Consider the following 18,918-nt stretch of genomic DNA (forward strand, 5'->3'; position numbering starts at 1 on the left):
ACCAGCACCATTTCCTTCACTTTGCAGAAACATTTATTTTTACCCACAAGGCAAAACCGTAGATGTACTTGATTTTAAAACTACTGTTCTCCTGCATACACATATTAAAAAGGTGTGTTTTTTAAAAAGCCAGTTTTCAAAATATTAAAATGTATATTTAAAAAGTAAACAAAATCCATCTCTAGAATTTTGCCCATAGGGAAAAATATGTAAATACAGATAACTCATGTGTGACTTGCTATTAACTCTTGGATCCAGCTATTTTTGTAGCTTCTTTTTCTTCTTCTCTGGTTCACTCTTGCTGCTTATCGCCGCAGATTTATTTGTGGGCGCATCGTTTCCTGGTATCTACAGTAAGAAAAGAATTAGAATTTTAGTTTATACTCTCCTGATAAGACTTGAATTTAAGCACAGAGACCTTTTACAAACACTGTTATCAACACCAGAGAATTCTTTACTAACATCATTCTGTTAGTCATCATCAAAACCCATATCAACCCATCATGAGATCCGAGCTAGAAGACTCAGTTGCAGTAAAAGCAGGAAAAAGGGAAACAGCAGCCGTCCCCCTCCTGACTAAACTGCACCAGACTATACATGCCTTCTCCACTGTTTGCTGTGCCTTAGCAGATGCTTACAAGGAGGGGGTAGGAACGAGTGAGAGAGGCAAAAATGGGGTCTTAACCTAACAATTTTCATTTTGCTTTCAAACAATCACAGTGTTTTCTGAAGTGCTGCCCCTGTCAAGCAGAGGCTCAGGATGCAGCAAAAAGACATTTAACTTCTGCAGAAACTGGAAAACCTTGTGAAACAAATGCAAAAGAGACTTTTTCTGAGGCACAGAAGAACAAAATGGAGAAAAGACTGCACGCTTACAGGAATGACTTGTCCTTAAGGAATCACAGAAGGCTGAGGGTTGGAAGGGACCTTAGAGACCATCTAGTCCCAACCCCCCTGCCATGGGCAGGGACCCCTTCCACTAGACCAGGTTGCTCAAAGCCTCATCCAGCCTGGCCTTGAAGACATCCAGGGATGGGGCTTCCACAGCTTCTCTGGGCAACCTGTACCAGTTTCTCACCACCCTCTCCGGGAAGAATTTCTTCCTGATATCCAATCTAAACCTCCCCGCTTTCAATTTAAACCTGTTACTCCTTGTCCTGTCACTACAGGCCCTTGTAAAAAGCCCCCCCCAGCTTCCTTGTAGCCCCTTCAGGTACTGGAAGGTGCTATAAGGTCTCCCCGGAGCCTTCTCTTCTCCAGGCTGAACAAGCCCAACTCTCTCAGCCTGTCCCCATAGCAGAGGTGCTCCAGCCCTCTGAGCATCTTCGTGGCCTCCTCTGGACTCATTCCAACAGGCCTATATCCTTATGTTGGGGGCCCCACAGCTGGATGCAATATTCCAGGTGGGAAAGAGGTCATCAAGAGCATGCTATACTTTGAGAATATGGAAAGGAGTAGCACCCCAGCAGAGTGAATCAGGCTATGATGAAATACAGTTCATTTAAGTAGGGTTCATAAAACAATGGGACCAAGACAAGACACATGTATGTTCCTCTGCACTTGAGTCTATGGTCAAACACGTCTGGTTAGTGAAGATGTCGGGCACTTCAGAAGCTTGAGCACAAGGACTTCAATACCGGGTTATAAATTACATGAAAGTGGGAAGAGGAGGTACCAGCGGAACAGTCGTGTCATCGTATCAGACTAAAAAAGGAATACAACCCCCCATCAAAAGCTGAAGGCTGTGGTTTTGGATGGCAAGGGCTGTGACAGGCTGCGGGGTACCTGAAAGGCTGTGAGAATGGGTCAACATGGTAACATGAAGTTACCTTCAGCGAGTGAATGTTACAAGAAGGCCCAAGACACAGTCATAGTTTCTAAGTGCCATAAAGGCCCTTTTCTTGAAGGAACTAGACAGAGAACCCTTAAAAAGGGAGAAGCAACTCTTGCCCGAGGACCCACTTAAGAGGTGACTCACAGAACCGCCCCTGCAATGCTGACCTCACTATACTTACTCAAAATGCCTCACCAGGGTAGAAGGAAAAAACAAACCTTAAAATGCATTACAGCAGCAATAATAAGGAATTGCATGAGGATTTTATTAAAGGGGGGGGGGTTACAAAAAGGTAAAATGCATTCAGGAGCGAGACGGAATTTAAAAAAAGACTTAGAGTAAGAATATCTATAGAATTTCAAGGGAACAGTTAAAAAAAAGTAAGCAGAGTGATTAGTATTACAGGTCAAGAGACATCCTTTAAGAAGTGAAAATCCTGCCCAGATGAAGAAATAAGTGCAGAATTAAGTTAAAATAAACAGGCAAACCCAAAACACCGAGGAACAGTAATAAAAATTCTCTAAATAAGTAAGAGGCAGGGAGTCCTTCCTTGCTTCTCCATCACTGCAAAGCTTGATGATCATAAAAAGGCCCGAACAACAGGTAATCTTATCTGAAGTACTTGAGAAAATGAAGACCTACATCAAGAGACCTGTTACAAATGACCATCATGAGGAAAACAACGTTGAGAACAAGCTGGGGAAGAGGAACAGTAACAGTACCGGGACTAGACAGTGTCCATTGCAGAGTTGTGAAAGGAGGTGTAGAACTGCAGGTAGCAACTGTCGGTGGGTATAAACTCACTGCTTAAAATGATTCTTGCTACTGGAAGGAATAAAAGATGCTGCGAAGTGTTGCTGTGTCACACCACACAGCGCAGAAAACGTCATCCTGTATGATCTGTGGTGTGCTCACATTCCGAATCGTGCAGGTGCTTCTGCTCCTGCCAGTTCAAAACACCACATGTGACGGGACTACAGAACCATAAAGGTCACAAGGAAGAGCAGAGATACAAAACAGTTTCCAGAAAAGGAGGAACCAATGTAGTGGCTAACAGAAGCATATAGAATTGAGTGGCGTGGGAATGGTAAACAGGAATAAAAGACAATTTTGCCGTAGTGTGGGAAATAAATAAATGTCATCTCAGACCTGTGCTGGGCACCAGGCTTGAAACAAGTAGGAGGTTAAGTACTTTGTGTGTGCGGTGAGGTGTGGAACTCACAAGATACATGGGAGCCCGAAGGGTAAGCTGGGAGAAAAGTGACTGAACAAACTCCCAGAACAAGACTCCCATCTACCGAACACACATATGTGCATCTCTACCCAAGACAGCATTTAAGCTGTAAACTGCTGGAAGCTTTGAAAGGACGTGAAGGGAATGATTGCTCTATGTGCATCTCACTCCTATACCCCTTTCCTTACCAGGAAGGAGGACTAGGAACTGATGTTCAGATGACAGTATTTTGGATTAACCAGTACGGCCATTCCCGTACCAAGGGATAAGTTAGAAATTAAACTATTAGCTTTGTTGTAGAGCAAGGTCCTTCATCAAAGTTAGTACAAGAAGTAGAAGGGAAGGGGGTGAGGGGGATGGGGTACAAGGCTGGCATTAGCCTTTGCTTTGGGTCTATTTTCACTCAAGAAAGGGATCCCCTGGGGACTGGAATCATTGCAAGAGGAGTATCCCCGAGTTAGGCCCACCAGAGCAGCTCTGACAAATGCTAGCAGGTAAGCCCAAGCAGTGGGCAGCTCAGCATGTAAACGCACAGCAGGATGGAAGGTTTCGTTCTACTACCAATTTCATTATCCCACTTTCTGAAGTCACGAGGATTGCCTTCAGCTCAAGTTAATATAGCAACAGATCATCCATTTCCAAACACGTGTAAATACTCTGATTTCTCAAATTAAAAAATAAAAGGTTTGACTATAAACAGCAAGGACTACTTGGTTATTTTGGGTTTTCTTTTTCCTCCAAGACTATGGATAATCAATTCCTGCAACCACCTGTTTACCAGAAAAAAAGTTCACATGTAACTTAATGAAAACACACAGCTGTGCAAAACACTCGGCGGGCCGGAGAGTGTGAGACCAGGTGAAAACCCCAGTGTCCCAAATGCCCTAAAAAGCTAGAATTGAAGAGTCTTAAGACCAGACACACAGTTATTAGGATGTTACAGTTATTACATCATGATGAAGAGAGAATTGTTCTACTGTGGAAGTTGTAAGACAGGACGGCCATTTACAGTCAGCAATTACACAGTTTCCTTCGGAGCCACCCACCAGTCACACAGTAATTCACTAAAACTAAAAGATCCTACTGAGCTTTGGCAGATTTTCAAAACGGAGATTTGATTATAGAACCATGAAATTCAAAAGATACTACTTCAGCAAATAATCATTTTTCCCATCAGTGGAAACATCCCTGATGGGCCCCAGAAGGGAAATTTAATTTAGAGCCCTTTATTCTCTTCGACAGCCAGTGAAAGCAGACCTGTTTTACTAAGAGCACAGGTAAGAAGCAATCACTGCTATCTGCTGCTAAATGATTTTTTAAATTTGGGTTAAATTTTTACTTTTTTAAAGTTTGACCACGTGCTGATTTTTTTACCATACGCTGATATGATTCTGTGGATCAAAAATCTTGTGCCTTACCTTTGGTTCTACCAACACCATCCGAATTTTCTGATGTTGGATGTTGGAAGCATCTAACATAATGCTCACTTTAACTTTATCAAATACACATAATGTTGTGTCTTCCACAGTAAGTGACGGTACCTGAAAGTTCAAATTTTGTATAAATACTCACTGTTTTATAATACTTACATTTTTATACAGATAAGTATTTTTGTAGGAAATTATTAATGTTACATGTCAATAAAAATGAACCCAAGTTAATGCCCTGAATGTTAAGAGTGTCACAATATCTCACATATACATTCTTGTGCTATCTACTCAGATAATTAGTTGTTAGAACCGTAGAATCACAGAATGGTTTGGGTTGGAAGGGACCTTAAAGACCATCTAGTTCCAACCCCCCTGCCATGGGCAGGGACACCTTCCACTTGACCAGGTTGCTCAAAGCCTCATCCAGCCTGGCCTTGAACACTCCCAGGGATGGGACATCCACAGCTTCTCTGGGGAACCTGCTCCAGTGTCTCACCACCCTCTCCCTGAAGAATTTCTTCCTGATATCCAATCTAAACCTCCCCACTTTCAATTTAAACCCATTACCCCTTGTACTGTCACTACAGACCCTTGTAAAAAGCTTCCCCCCAGCTTCCTTGTAGGCCTCTTCAGGTACTGGAAGGTGCAATAAGGTCTCCCCGGAGCCTTCTCTTCTCCAGGCTGAACAAGCCCAACTCTCTCAGCCTGTCCCCATAGCAGAGGTGCTCCAGCCCTCTGAGCATCTTCATGGCCTCCTCTGGACTCGTTCCAACTGGTCTGTATCCTTCTGATGATGAGTGCCCAGAGCTAGATGCAATATTCCAGGTGGGGTCTCACAAGAGCAGAGTAGAGGGGGAAAATCCCCTCCCTCCATCTGTTGCCCACACTTCTCTGGATACAGCCCAGGATACGGTTGGCTTTCTGGGCTGCCAGCGCACACTGCCGGCTCATGTTCAGCTTTTCATCTACCAGTATCCCCAAGTCCTTCTCCTCAGGGCTGCTTTCTACCTATTCTCCGCCCAGCCTGTAATTTGGGATTGCCAATACAAGATTAATAAAAACTCACACTTATAAAAGTCCCTCTTACCCTTCTAAATCCAACTAGAACAGATTTTAGTCCTTCTGCTCACTTCCCAAATCAAAACCCAAAGATATTTAAGAATAAACCTTAGAGAGCATACCTCGTCGTTGTATTCCAATCTTGGTGTTGGTTTATCCTTTTCGTCAAAGAAGACTGTTCCTTCTAACCCATACTTGGGAATCAGAACCACAACTGCATTTTTTCTTACAAATAATATATATGCATCTTCATTCACTACTCCTTTGTTTTTGAAGAAAAGCTGAAACAAAAGTAAAATACATGAATTAGAAAAAAGCACTACAACATTCTTTTGGATCACAAATATACTGGCTTAAAAAAAAATTCAAATACAAATCTGTTTTAATGATAATTATACATCAAATAGTAAAAACAGATAAAAAAACCCCCATAAACTGTTTATAACATTATTGTTGTATTAAGCATTCATTATACTTATAAAAATCACAAAGTAAAAAGACTCCTCAAGATGCCACTCTTCTAAATTTTTCAGAACCAGCAATGCAGTGTTGAAGCTTATCCTCAAAGAAGCAGACCTCATTCTTAATCATTCCTACAGACTTGCTTGGTTTTGCCCTGTAAAGCACAGCTCAGTGCTCCCTCTGTTCCTTTAACATCAACATGAATCGTCAATTGCTAATCACAGGATCATAAAATCTTTTAGACTGGAAAAGACCTTTAAGATCATCAAGTCCAACCCTTAACCTAACACTGCCAAGTCCACCACTAAACCATGTCCTTCAGAACCACCTCTCTTCACTACCTCCAGGGATGGTGACTCAACCACATCTCTGGGCAGCCTGTTCCAGTGTCTCACAACCCTTTCAGTGAAGAAATTTTTCCTAATATCCAATCTAAACCTCCCCTGGCATAACTTGAGGCCATTTCCTCTCATCCTGTCACTTGGGAGAAGAGACCAACCCCCACCTCTCTGCAACCTCCTTTCAGGTAGCTGTAGAGAGCAATAAGGTCTTCCATGAGCCTCCCCTTCTCCAGGCTAAACACCAGCTCCCTCAGCTGCTCCTCACAGGACTTGTGCTCCAGACCCTTCCCCAGCTCCATTGACCTTCTCTGGACACACTCCAGCACCTCAGTGTCTTTCTTGTAGTGCAGGACCAAAACTGAACACAGGATTCGAGGTGTGGCCTCACCTAGGCCTGCTGGCCACACTGTTCCTGATGCAGGCCAGGATGCCATTGTTCTTCTTGGCCATCTGGGCACACTGCTGGCTCATATTCAGCCAACACCCCCAGGTCCTTTTCCAATGGACAGCTTTCCAGCTGCTCATCCCCAAGCCTGTAGCGTTGCAGGGGCTTGTTGTGACCCAAGTGCAGGACCCAACCCTTGACCTTGTTGAACCAACTGGTTCTGGCCCATGGATCCAGCCTGTCCAGATCCCTCTGCAGAGCCCTTCCACCCTCAGGCAAATCAACACTCCTGCCCAACTTGGAGTCACCTGCAAACTTACTGACTCGACCCCCTCATACAGATCATTGATAAAGGCATCGAAGAAATCCTCCCATCTCAGAACTACTCACCTGTGTATGGAATGCAACAGATGCTCTTTGTGCATATTGAGCCATTTTATGTCGATAATTGAGATTTTTACACATATCTGCTAGTTTATGTTTATCTGTAAGTTCTGGGTAAATGCTGTCTGCTCCTATGGCCACTGCCAAAAGTCGATGTACGATAATGTCAGCATACCTGCAAGGATGAGGTGAAATGATCAATGACATATCAGAACATACTTTAAGAGAAAAAGTTTCTGAACATAATTTTGTTCTTATAAATCTTACAGATCAAAAAGGTTTGTGTAATAATGACAGTCTGCTGGCAAGTCCTTGTATTAATTCAAGATTGCTGTCTTTGCTGACCAAGTATACATTCTGCAGAGCCAGAATGAACTGTAGCAATAGAAATTCTTTACTCTGCTCTACCAGTAGAGCCTGTATTGTTGAGTGTTTGCAAAGAAGAAACCCAATTTTTATTTTTGGACTAAATAATTACGTTTCACCATGGCAGCTTAAGCTGCTCCCTCTTCCTTTTCCCATGAAGTAAACAAATTTAGTGTAGAATGGTATTTCGATGCCACTGATCTGCAGAGCATCATCACACTTCAACTTCTTGGTACGTAACTTATATTAGCACTTCAGCCAGGAACTTTTCAAACACATCTGATCGTAACTAAAATTTACTAGGACTCCTAGAAGCTCCACAAACTATGCACATAAATGCACAGGAATTTTAATCCACCTGTGAGAGATTTCCCTTGAAATGTTTCTAGGGAGCAAAATGTGACACTTATTTTCCTCAAAACTTGGATACTTCTTGGTTAACACAAAACCCCCTCCCTCATTTTCCAAGATGTACAGTTTCATTACAATGCAACGAGTAGCAAGTTTCAAGTCAGCAATGTTGTTATATGTAAAATACAGTCTGCTCAGTAAGCACAGCTCCCACCAGAAAGATGACTGTCCAAAGTCTGCTTCAGTCTGTGGCTGACTTGCTAAATGATCCCAAAGTGCGTTTCTATGCCAGAGATATGCATGAATGATGCATTTCTCATTTAAGTCTTTGATATTAGACCTTAGGAGTTGTAGACAGTGAACCTAGAAGCTTACATAAAGATGGATAACCATGTAAAGCCACTGTTGTCTCAATTGAAATCTAAAGCTGAACAGAAACAGTATTTTTTTTAAATGGACAACACGACAAATTAAAATAGAATTCATTCACAAATAAATCCCTCCTTTTTGTTCTCTGAAACGTTCCTAAAATAAACGTACCTTCTAATGGGCGAGGTAAAGTGGGTATAAATAGGTGAGGCTAAACCATAGTGATGGAAATCATTCTCCATTCCAGAGCAGAAATAAACAGCTTGCATCATGCAGCGAGTGGCCAAAATCCGCAACAGTGTATTTAGATATGGGAATTCAGGAGATTCAGCTTTGTCTAATGATTCAGCTAAAGCCTTTGCAGAATCAGTCTTAATTTCCAAATTCTGGAAGGAGGGGAAAAAAAAAAAACCAACCAGGTCAAGTACTACTAGCACATATTAACAGAGCATAAACAGAAACGTAACAGCCATGCAAACACTCTCATCTAAGCACAATGTAAACAAGTAATCAACCTTCTTGTATTTCCTCCACAAAATTATTGAAAGTTATACTTGGAAAAGTGATTTGTAAAACTATCACTGTATGACATTAAGTTTACATTAAGTTTGTTCTCCCTTTACGAGTGTTTACCAATAAAAATTCAGGTAGCGTGAAAATAATTAATGCTTTTTTCATTTCCAGTCACACAAAATAAATCTCATCGCAAAATCAGTTGAATGTTCTTCCCTTCATGTACACCTACACCACTGACAACAAAGTAGGATCCAGAGATCAAATCATGTCTGTATTATGGTAGAATAATTCCATATTTACTTTAAAAGCATAGCAAAAATATAGCGTATTAATACCTAGTTTTAATGGATCTGTCAAAGTAGTGAAAAGTCACTTAGGTTTATTAAAAGAACTTTGGTCTATGCACAGGAATTTTGCTTTCCAAATAAAATGGTACCTCAAAAATAATTTTCAGGGTACAAATAAGATCATATCATTATTGCAGTTTTATAGCAGGAAAAAAATGAAATGGGCTGGGTTTGAGCTCATGTATTAATTTTACACTGATGGAATTTGGGAATTACTCTCCTTCCCTAGGAAAAAACCACAAGGGGCTGTGGGAGGAGAGTTGAAGGGAAAGGAAATATGAATGCACATCACAGTATCTAGAAAGTTAACTTTAAAAGTTCAGCTCAAATGGGGCTCACAACCTTTGAAGAAAAGGTCTTGAAACTGAAAAAAAAAGTTTTCAGTTCAGACCTGTTAATTAAATCAGACTTGTTTCAGGCTAGATTAACCTCTAGCTGATCTAAGGAGAGAGCATAGAAAATGTAAACACGTTATGAACACACTTTCTTACTTCCTGTTCTTACGAGAGACGTAATTACAAATAGATCAGTCATATCAAATAACATCATTAATGTATGTGATCTGAAGCCAAAAACCGGCTCAAAAATCAAATGTGGCTTGGAGACGAGAAACAGCACGCAAGAGTTGCAATACAAAAGGCTTAGAGATATTTACTTGCTTCACCTATAAAAGGGTTTTTTAAAAGCAGAAAATTCTTCATCTAGAGGTACAGGTATCTTGCTGCAGGTACCAGCAATTTTGAAGTGTAGCTGACACACTGTCAAAATACTGCATTCCAACCCTGTTATTCTTGACTAAGTGGCCAACCAGAGAGAAAACACACTGTTTTATAATTAATTCACTTAATTAGCATGGTAAAAACTTGCCTTGGACTTAGCCGCCTTCACAAGGATGTCATAATTTGATGGGGGAGGAGCAGGATGTCTCCTGAGTAAGGCAAACTCTGGGAATTCTTCGTAAATTTTTTGTGCTACAGAGACATTGGCAAGCAACATGAACTCTTCAACCATGGAGTTTGTTTCTCTAGCAACATAAAATATTTTTTATGGTTAGAAAAGCATTAAATTACATACCTGGCTTCAGAGCATAACGAAGAAGGATTCTAGCACCCTAACAGCATTACTAAACAGTAACTAGTGGTTTTGAACATTTAAAATGTTTGCCTAACATTATCAAGACTAAAAAAGTAACATTTACTAAGTTTCAAATATTGAATCAAATGGAAAAAACACCCCACTAAAATATTCTAAAACAACAAATTAAAGAAAAATGCTCTTTAAAACGTCCCAAAAGACCAGCACATAAGCCTCCTGATTTCTTCCCTGTACTGTTCAAACACAATGCATACAAACTTCAAAAGCTCCACGTTGCACTCCACATGGTGACAGTATACATAACTGAGTGTAGAAGTAGCAGCAGGAGAGAAAGCAAGTACCTAGCTTCAGAAATGTAATCAGTAGCTCTGTTTCTAGAACTCCTTGGTAGGATTGTCTGTATCACTCTGCACATGTGCAGTACCTACTGTGGTGTTCTCAAGGTTTCAGTAATCCATAACTCCAAGTTCTACTGTCTCTCCTTTGTTAATACCACTGGAAAAGCATCACAGAGAAGCCAAGCGGAATGCAGAGAGTTTGGACCTTAGTGCTCCACTAAATCATAACTTCATAGATGAAGCATACAGCTCAAAACTTGCTTCACAGTAACACAGTATAACACAGAGGAATTCTCTTTTCTAGGATCAGCTTGCCCAGAGAAGTTGTGGATGCCCCCTCCCCAGAAATGCAAGGACAGGCCGGATGAGGCTTTGAGCAACCTGGTCTAGTGGAAGGTGTCCCTGCCCATGGCAGGGGGGTTGGAACTAGATGGTCTTTAAGGGCCCTTCCAACCCAAACCATTCTGTGATATTATGACTGCCCTGCAGTATTATAGGAACTTTGTGCACTATTAAGTAAATGTTGCTACCTGAACATGCCTGTAATTCCATCCCTACCCAGAATTAACTAACTGAGGGAAATAAAAGGCATACTTGAGCTCCTTAGTCTGCAGATCAATAGGGTCGTGAGTTTCACTGTCCATGTGGAAACGAACTTCTGGTGAGGAAAGTGTCAAGGCTCTAGAAGAGAGGTAAGCGGTATTAATCAACTACAGTAAAGCAGACACTGCAGTCGAGTTGCAAGCCTGTACACAACCACCTGGGTTTATCACGAAACAACAATTTACAATTAGCAGAAATAGAAAAATATTAGCAGACATTATGATGCTCACACACATCAACAGTAGCTCATGAAATTTCAAATGCTACTCCTCTGGTTGTTTTTTTTATCATGACTAAGAAATCCATATTGATTGATCTTCTGAAGGAAAAGTTAACATCCTGAGTTTACATATTTTGGGGAAATGAAGATAGGCATTTTTATGCAAATCAAATTGGGAAAAAAGTTGTCTTTCACAAGATTTTCACTGGGAGAAATGCACAGAACATTTTACAGTTTGACAGCAAAAAATAGCCAGGGGGCCAGAGGGGCGTGAAAGTAACAAGGACACTGCATGGTTTTACCCATTATCAATTCTTTTCTTCTTCAGAATTTTTGCTAATTTGTTTAGTCCACGTAGGCTGGTAGTAATATCGTCATTCATAGCTCTTGAGTCAATTCGCATCTGTGCTTCAGCGTACGTAAGAGAAGCCTTGAAGAAGGTAAAAAAAAAAAACATACAATACATAATGGAACACTGAAAAGAAAAACAGTTCTGTCGTGCAGAAACTGCAGTCTGTTGTCACAGCTGGTTCGCAGTAAGACAAACCTTTGCACTCAACACCCAAATGCCTGTCATTCTCACAGAATAATGGACAAAACAGGACAGATCTACAGAAGATACTGAGAAATACCATACAGTGGAGGTTTTTATGCTGATCACAGACCTGTTTTATACATTAGAGGTCTAATTTTCAGAAATACATGAAACACCTACAAATTCCATGGAATTTAACTGAAAATTAAATGTCTAGCTGGTATATGAAAAACATGTCCAATATATATATCAATAAGTTTATACTTTTGAAATATCATAACACAGTAACTACACAAAAAAAACATTCCACATTTAAAAGGTTTGAAAGAACAGGGCAGAATCAAACTTTTTCTATGTTTTTAGGATTTATGCATCATTTGCTAATTCTAAGAAAACATAAAAATGTAAGCAGAAAGAAGAAAACTTTATTATCAAGTCTGTTGATTGTTGTTCTTATAAAAAGCTTTCCAGCATTTTTTTAAAGTAGTATAACAATATTTATGTGACTAACCTTGGAATTAATTACACTCTTTGTAAATCTGGTTTTTAGAATTTCAGCCTTATGGTTCATCTCCCATATACATGAAAATGCAAGCCTATGAGAGAGAGAAGGGTGGAAAGATACATATTAAAATCCACATATAAACATCTGGAGTTTCTTGTCAGGATCGAAGTATGGACCATGTATATATATATACCTGTCCACATTAGATCTCAGGGAGCATAAATTGGAACTAAGCAACTCTGGAACCATATCAATTCTCTGCAAAGTAAAGAATAAAAATCATGACTAGTTAAGAAGTACGTATTTCAATTTCCTGATAATATACTAAAAACTTTGAAATAATAATTACTTAATTTTTTTTGCTAAGAAAGCTCAGATTTCTGAAAGAAAAGTAAGCTACCACAGAGGAAATCAATTCCAAGACCCATTCTAATTATCAGTTAGTTCTGAAAAGAAATTGTGGTCTGTGAGAAGTTAAAATAAACAGGACTAAGTGTACAGTTGTAATGAATACAAATCATAGGAAACAGCAGAGATTTAGCTATCTAGAAAAAAACCCCAACAATGTAGAAGGCAAAACCAGGCCACTCTGGCAATTTCACATCGATACTAGAGCAGTAGCAAGTTTCAGAACCGCCTGTTACTAATGCTTCCAACAGGAGTTGAAAGGGACAGTCTACAGAGAAAAGATTTTAAAAGAAAAAAAAAAAAAAGTATTTATTCCTCTCTCTGTGCAGGCTGAATAACAGAAAGCACCTTAATTCCGCTAGTCTGAGGCAAATTAAGTGCAGCCCAAAGGAATCTACCTCTCCCCCCACCTTAGTTTAGCGGTAATGTCTCTAGTCCCAAGAATTAAAAAAAGAAAGCAATGAAAAAGCCAACCACTTAACTATACAAAAAAGCTCTTTATCTAGAAAACAATTACTTTTTCACACAAATATACTGTTGTTCCCCTTTTTGCCGACTCCTCATCCAAAGCAGTTCCCAGGCGAATAAAATGACTGACATCTGCAATATGCACGCCGACCTAAACAACAAGGATCATGTTATGCGTCTTCCAACAGAAAAACGGTTCTCGACACAAAAGAAACTTTCTCAAGTTTTTCTTTACAACTCTAGTTACCATTCCCCATTCCCTTCAGCAGCTACTCTAGTTAGTAATAGAAACAGTTAAAGCCTACCATACTGACATTAAAAAAATGAATACTTGCAGCAATTATGCAAAATAAGGGCTTGAGTACGTTTTGTGGAAAATTATATTCATTACCAATGCAACTCTTCTTGCCGGGGGGCTCAAATAACCTCTTTAATTTTCTTCAAGACTCACTCCCAAATTTGTTTTTCTCTTTGCTAGGCCTTCCACTTTGGCACACTCTCCTATTACAATTACAAATTAACTTATAACAAAGAAAACCTGACTAAATCAGACATAAGGGGTCTAAGAGACCCATAAGAGAGCTAGTGATAAACCTGTAGCTTTTCAAATGCATTTTTTTTAAATAAAATAATCATTCCTTAGGCATTAGAGAAATAGCTTCATTTTTATTACCGACAGTTAACAAAAATCTTACTTTAGCTGTAGAAATCCATGTTTATCCTCAACTAACACAGTAAATAAATTAGATGCTAATTTCCCATGCCACATAAGCAGAAAGCAGGTTGAATTTAGATGACATTAAATTCCCATTTCTGACACTGATGTAATGCTAATCAACTCTCTCTCTTTACTACCATCTCGCAGCTGTGCAAACACCATTAATTTCTTTTACAACAGATCTGGAGCTTTGCTCATGTCACTTACTATTACCACTACCGTGCTGTTTATAAAATAAAAGAGTCAATAAATAAAGGACTGGCTTTATTAAAGAAAAAAGAAAATGAACAATACCTCTAAATTTCCATTTTCTACTTCTCTACAATGTAATGCATCATCAATATCCGTACAGCCAGGAGGATCAACACTACAGACACACAAGTGCCTTAAGTCCTCCCTGTATTTCATATCCTGTAATTAAAAAAAGAAAGAGACAAAAGTTGTTTTCAAGAACATCTCCCATATCGAAGTAAAAATGATCATCTGAGAAAAGCACTTTGCATAAAACTTTCCAAAGCAACCAATTATTTTCAAAGTGCCTTTTTTTTTTGTGTGTGTGTTTGTTTTCGGACAAGATTAGCAATAATACTTACAAATAAGATCAAAACAGATATGCAGAAACTACAGTGACAGAAAAACTAAAACTGAAGATAAAGTACTGATATTTTTTTCTGTTTCACAGTGAACAGGAAGAGAAATAGAACAAAAATCAGTCTCAGAATTAGCAGGACCAGAATCAATACTTTTTAAGTGACATTTTGATGGATGTCCAGCTGGACAAATTGTTTAGGATATGACTGCTCTCAACTAACTTCAGCTTTCTAAGGCTTAAATGTCTAGACAGCCGAAAGGAAGCGCACACTTTGGAAGTATTACCTTTGTATGATGGCTACAAAACGATCTCGGGTAAGTACCTTAGACCAGATAAATGATTTTCAGACAGCTAATTTACACAAAAATCCCTCCTTCGGTTTCCATGTTCAAAAGACAGAGGAGTAGGTAACAAATTATAATAGAAGTAGCCCACCTCAGAGAAATTAAAATACACAAAACCAAAACACATCATGCCCAAATTGTTCCCCGATGACATTTTTCTACACGTTCTAAAGCAACCGCCATATTTATACTATTGGTGAGAACCTGGAATTCACTAACTGCATTTAAAATGAGCAATTCTGCAAACACCAGTTTTGCTTCCTCCAATTACTTTACCAGATTATAGCAGGATATATTAAAGCCTCCTCTCCTTGGATCGTTTCAGCAATGGCAAAGCCTGCCACATTTTGTTAAAAAGCTATTTAGCAAGCTGAAAAAAATCTTAGGGATGATCTTACTATTAGCAAAGAACAGTTTGGGTTGGAAAGGACCTCAAAGATCATCCAGTTCCAACCCCCCTGCCATAGGCAGGGACGCCTTCCACTAGACCAGGTTGCTCAAAGCCTCATCCAGCCTGGCCTTGAACACTTCCAGGGATGGGGCATCCACAGCTTCTCTGGGCAACCTGTTCCAGTGCCTCACCACCCTCTCCATGAAGAACTTATTCCTGATATCTAATCTAAACCAATTTAAACCCATTACCCCTTGTCCTGTCACTACAGGCCCTTGTAAAGTCCCAGGGCCCAATTCAATTATATTGAATTTAGTCTGTTTCCTTTGCAAAAATCCCCTTTTTTAATATTTTTACTTTTTAATGAATCCTGTATTATGTTTTTTATCTTAAAATATCTATCACTAACAAACACAGGTTTAGCTAAAACCCCAAGACTTGCAGAGGCCTTGTTTCCATAAGAAATCTGGCTGAAAGTCTACCCTAAACCAAAATGGTTTTGGACAACAATTCCCCTCTATTTTTGGTGCACTGGGATATTTAAGAATGTCACAGTTTGATTTGAAGGAGAAGGCACAATCACTATTACAATAATTTAAAAATGATTACCTGTTCTTTAATGCTCCATGGCATTTTTGGTAGGAAACTAAGAACACTTTGGGAAAAAGGTTGATGAGGGACATCATGTTCAAGCAGAAGGACTTCTGTCTCGGTCTCTTTATCTCCAGCGCTTCCCAAGTTCCTTACAAAATGGCCCTGAGAAACAATATATACAGTTACGAATACATACACACCCGCACATCGAACAACTATGTTTGGTGAAAAACAAGTATTTGAGACCATTATCTCATAGGTTATTAAGTATACACAGGAATAGTTTTTCCTTCTTCAGTTGACTTTCTCATCTTGAAGAGAGAAATTTGATTTCAATCATCTATTTCATTCAGCAAGTCTGTACTTCACCCTCTTTTCCTAGAATGGCACTAAACTCTCTACATTTAAAACTGCAAAACTTGTAAACATGGCAATTGAGTTTTGCAGGTCAGGAAAAAACACTGCTGTATAAGCAGCAAGACTAATGAGGTCTGATTTCTCTGGGTTTGTGTTGTGCCACACATCCTACCCCCTAATACTTTAACTCTATCTCCTTCCTCACACATCTCATCCTCTGCAGTGACACTGTCTTTGTCTTAACACCCTTCTATATATTCCAAGTCTCCTTCATTTCTCTCAAGATTCATGAGACAGCTGTGCTGTCACTCATTACACGACATGCATTCCTACACAAGCCAATGGAAGCTTCCTCAAAACCTAATATTCAACACAAATTGAAGCTAGCGTCCTCAATTTCTCTCATATTTACAAAGAACTTCAGGCACTTAATTACCTGCAACTCTGCCCCACTGTCAATTTGACTTAATTTGGCCAAAGTGTTTAGAGTAACGTGCCAGGGTGGTGATGAGTGTGTGGATGAGCAAAGCCACCACAAAAGGTTCACAATTTATAGGAACCCAGTCTAAAAAAAGGCGGTCCCTAGTTAGTCTAAAGAAAGCACCTTAGTTAGCACATATATGTTCACTGCAAAACCTAAGGACTGAGCCTTTTAGGTATGATAACCCATACCTGTTTTAAGGGGGGGGAAGAGCAAACTAAATAATTTAGGGAAGGAGGGCACTGAAAGAACGTAATGACAACACTTTTCCAAGTTGCTCAGCATTGCAGATAATAATACACATCTTGCCCAATAAACACATAAAAATAGCACGGATAAAAAGCTCAGAAGAAAACAATTAAACTTACATTAGGGTACCTGGAATTCCTGGGCCAACCATCAATAGCAACAATTATTCTTCGTCCTTCCAACGCATCTGCTTGTCTTGTTTCTATTCGAATGCGAGGAATTCTGCGATCAGCTGGCGTAAACAAATGGCGCCTTGCCTATTAACAGCCAGAAAAAGGAACAAATCTTTCCAATTAAAGAGAAGGAAAAAAAAAAAGTAAAATCTACACTTACAGTAACTTGATTATTTCCTTACCTCTTTGATCTGTGACTTGGAAATCATGCCACAAAACTGTCGCCAGTTTCGTTTTATAATGCCAACTACTCTTCCAGTAGGTCTCAGCATGTCCTTGTTAACTGAAGTCTTCAGCTGACAGAAAACACAGGGGTTAAACACACAAGCCTGCCTGAACTCACGGTAACGTGTTCGGCTACAGCACGTATCTGAAACCTTGGTGCTAACAACCTGCGTGTTGCCATAGATCCCATTATGACTTCATAAACGTAACCATGCCTCCTGTGCCTTGCATGACAGTATTTTTAATGTGACATGCCTACGGTGGTTTTCTCGTTGGCCTCTTTTCTCTTTTTTTCTTAAATGGACATAGTTTTTCTGCTGTTCTTTGTTTTTTCTGAAGAAACACTATCTTGTTCCACTGTCTCTGCTTACTACGCAGCTATCTCCATGTTCTTTACCACCTTATTATTGTAAGTTTTAGCCGTCCTTTTACATTGCTGAAAATTCTTCATTAATTCTAAACACAATAATTAAAAAACATTCCCATGGAATTCAGTGGGAAGATCATGTTTTTCAAGAAACTCAGATATCTGTTGGACAGGGTAGACGTGTGTGCACCGCACGCAGAGTAGAAGCTAAAGAATATTTTACAACTAGTTCCAAATGTATGCACTGCTTATAAAAGCCAAGTGTCATCATGATACAACACCTGCTCCTATCAGCAAACCCTGTTCTACACATCAGTATATAGCTCCACATTATTACCTGACTACCACGCCGTAACGTTCAGATTTATTCAGTTTAACAAAGTAATGTGGGAATTTCTGATTGGGTTTAATTAAAAAGTATCAGTTTTAGACAAAATTATGTATTTAATGCAACTGTAGGGCTACAATTTTTATAACTTCTGAGTTCACAGTAACTTTTAGGAGTCAATATAAGGAGAATGTATAAATCTAAAGCCTAACACCATCAGAGTATTGCAGACTTCACCTCTCAACGTAAGAGTTAAGTAAAAAAAAAAAAAAACATTTCTTTCATACAATGTTTTCTTTCTCCTCTTCATTTTCAATGTCATCTTCATTCTGGCCATCATCTTGCAAGACCACTGAGGACAGTGCCACCCATTCCTCTTTTGCCAACAGCTGCACAGCTACAATATCTTCATGAACTGCTCGGTTTAAATGCTTCAGTCCCTGTATAATTATCTGGATTTTTTAGAAAACAAAATGAAAATGCCAATCTTCATGATGAGATCAACAGAAGATCCAAATCAAAGCAGCATCACAGGAGAATATACATATGTAACAAGCCCTGCACTCTAAAGAACACGTCAAGACATATTTTTGATGCCTTTTTTCCCCTCTGCCTAGGTTTCTTTCAGTACTGATAGTATTATTTCAGGATTCCAATTGCCTCTATAAAAACAATTTGTTTTCCCCAGATAATTAGGTTTTTTTTTTTTTTTTAAATAAGACTATCCTTTTTTTGCAGGCTAGGGGACTCCACATACTAACGGGAAACAGGAATTAAAAAACTGAGAGCCAGAGAAGCACCTCTAGCTGCCACCACAAACAGAGCGGGAGGAGGTAACTGCCTCTGCTT

General features: G+C 39.4%; 1 protein-coding gene across 1 annotated transcript in view; it reads right to left on the minus strand.

Moving 5' to 3' along the window:
- Positions 1 to 258: 258 nt before the first annotated feature.
- DIS3 (DIS3 exosome endoribonuclease and 3'-5' exoribonuclease) overlaps positions 259 to 18,918 on the minus strand; it is a gene marked incomplete at its 5' end in the record, with an annotated part of 21,676 nt that continues 3,016 nt past the window's right edge. The window contains 16 exons of the mRNA XM_010158699.1: positions 259 to 348; positions 4,487 to 4,609; positions 5,680 to 5,838; positions 7,136 to 7,304; positions 8,387 to 8,601; positions 9,946 to 10,102; positions 11,106 to 11,192; positions 11,637 to 11,764; positions 12,381 to 12,465; positions 12,568 to 12,632; positions 13,300 to 13,401; positions 14,263 to 14,379; positions 15,905 to 16,051; positions 17,096 to 17,233; positions 17,332 to 17,445; positions 18,357 to 18,521. Of these exons, the coding sequence (XP_010157001.1) occupies positions 259 to 348; positions 4,487 to 4,609; positions 5,680 to 5,838; positions 7,136 to 7,304; positions 8,387 to 8,601; positions 9,946 to 10,102; positions 11,106 to 11,192; positions 11,637 to 11,764; positions 12,381 to 12,465; positions 12,568 to 12,632; positions 13,300 to 13,401; positions 14,263 to 14,379; positions 15,905 to 16,051; positions 17,096 to 17,233; positions 17,332 to 17,445; positions 18,357 to 18,521 (2,061 nt within the window). The remainder of the gene's footprint in view (positions 349 to 4,486; positions 4,610 to 5,679; positions 5,839 to 7,135; positions 7,305 to 8,386; positions 8,602 to 9,945; positions 10,103 to 11,105; positions 11,193 to 11,636; positions 11,765 to 12,380; positions 12,466 to 12,567; positions 12,633 to 13,299; positions 13,402 to 14,262; positions 14,380 to 15,904; positions 16,052 to 17,095; positions 17,234 to 17,331; positions 17,446 to 18,356; positions 18,522 to 18,918) is intronic.

Source organism: Eurypyga helias, unplaced genomic scaffold (assembly GCF_000690775.1).
Source record: "Eurypyga helias isolate BGI_N326 unplaced genomic scaffold, ASM69077v1 scaffold32540, whole genome shotgun sequence".
Classification (NCBI taxonomy): domain Eukaryota; kingdom Metazoa; phylum Chordata; class Aves; order Eurypygiformes; family Eurypygidae; genus Eurypyga; species Eurypyga helias.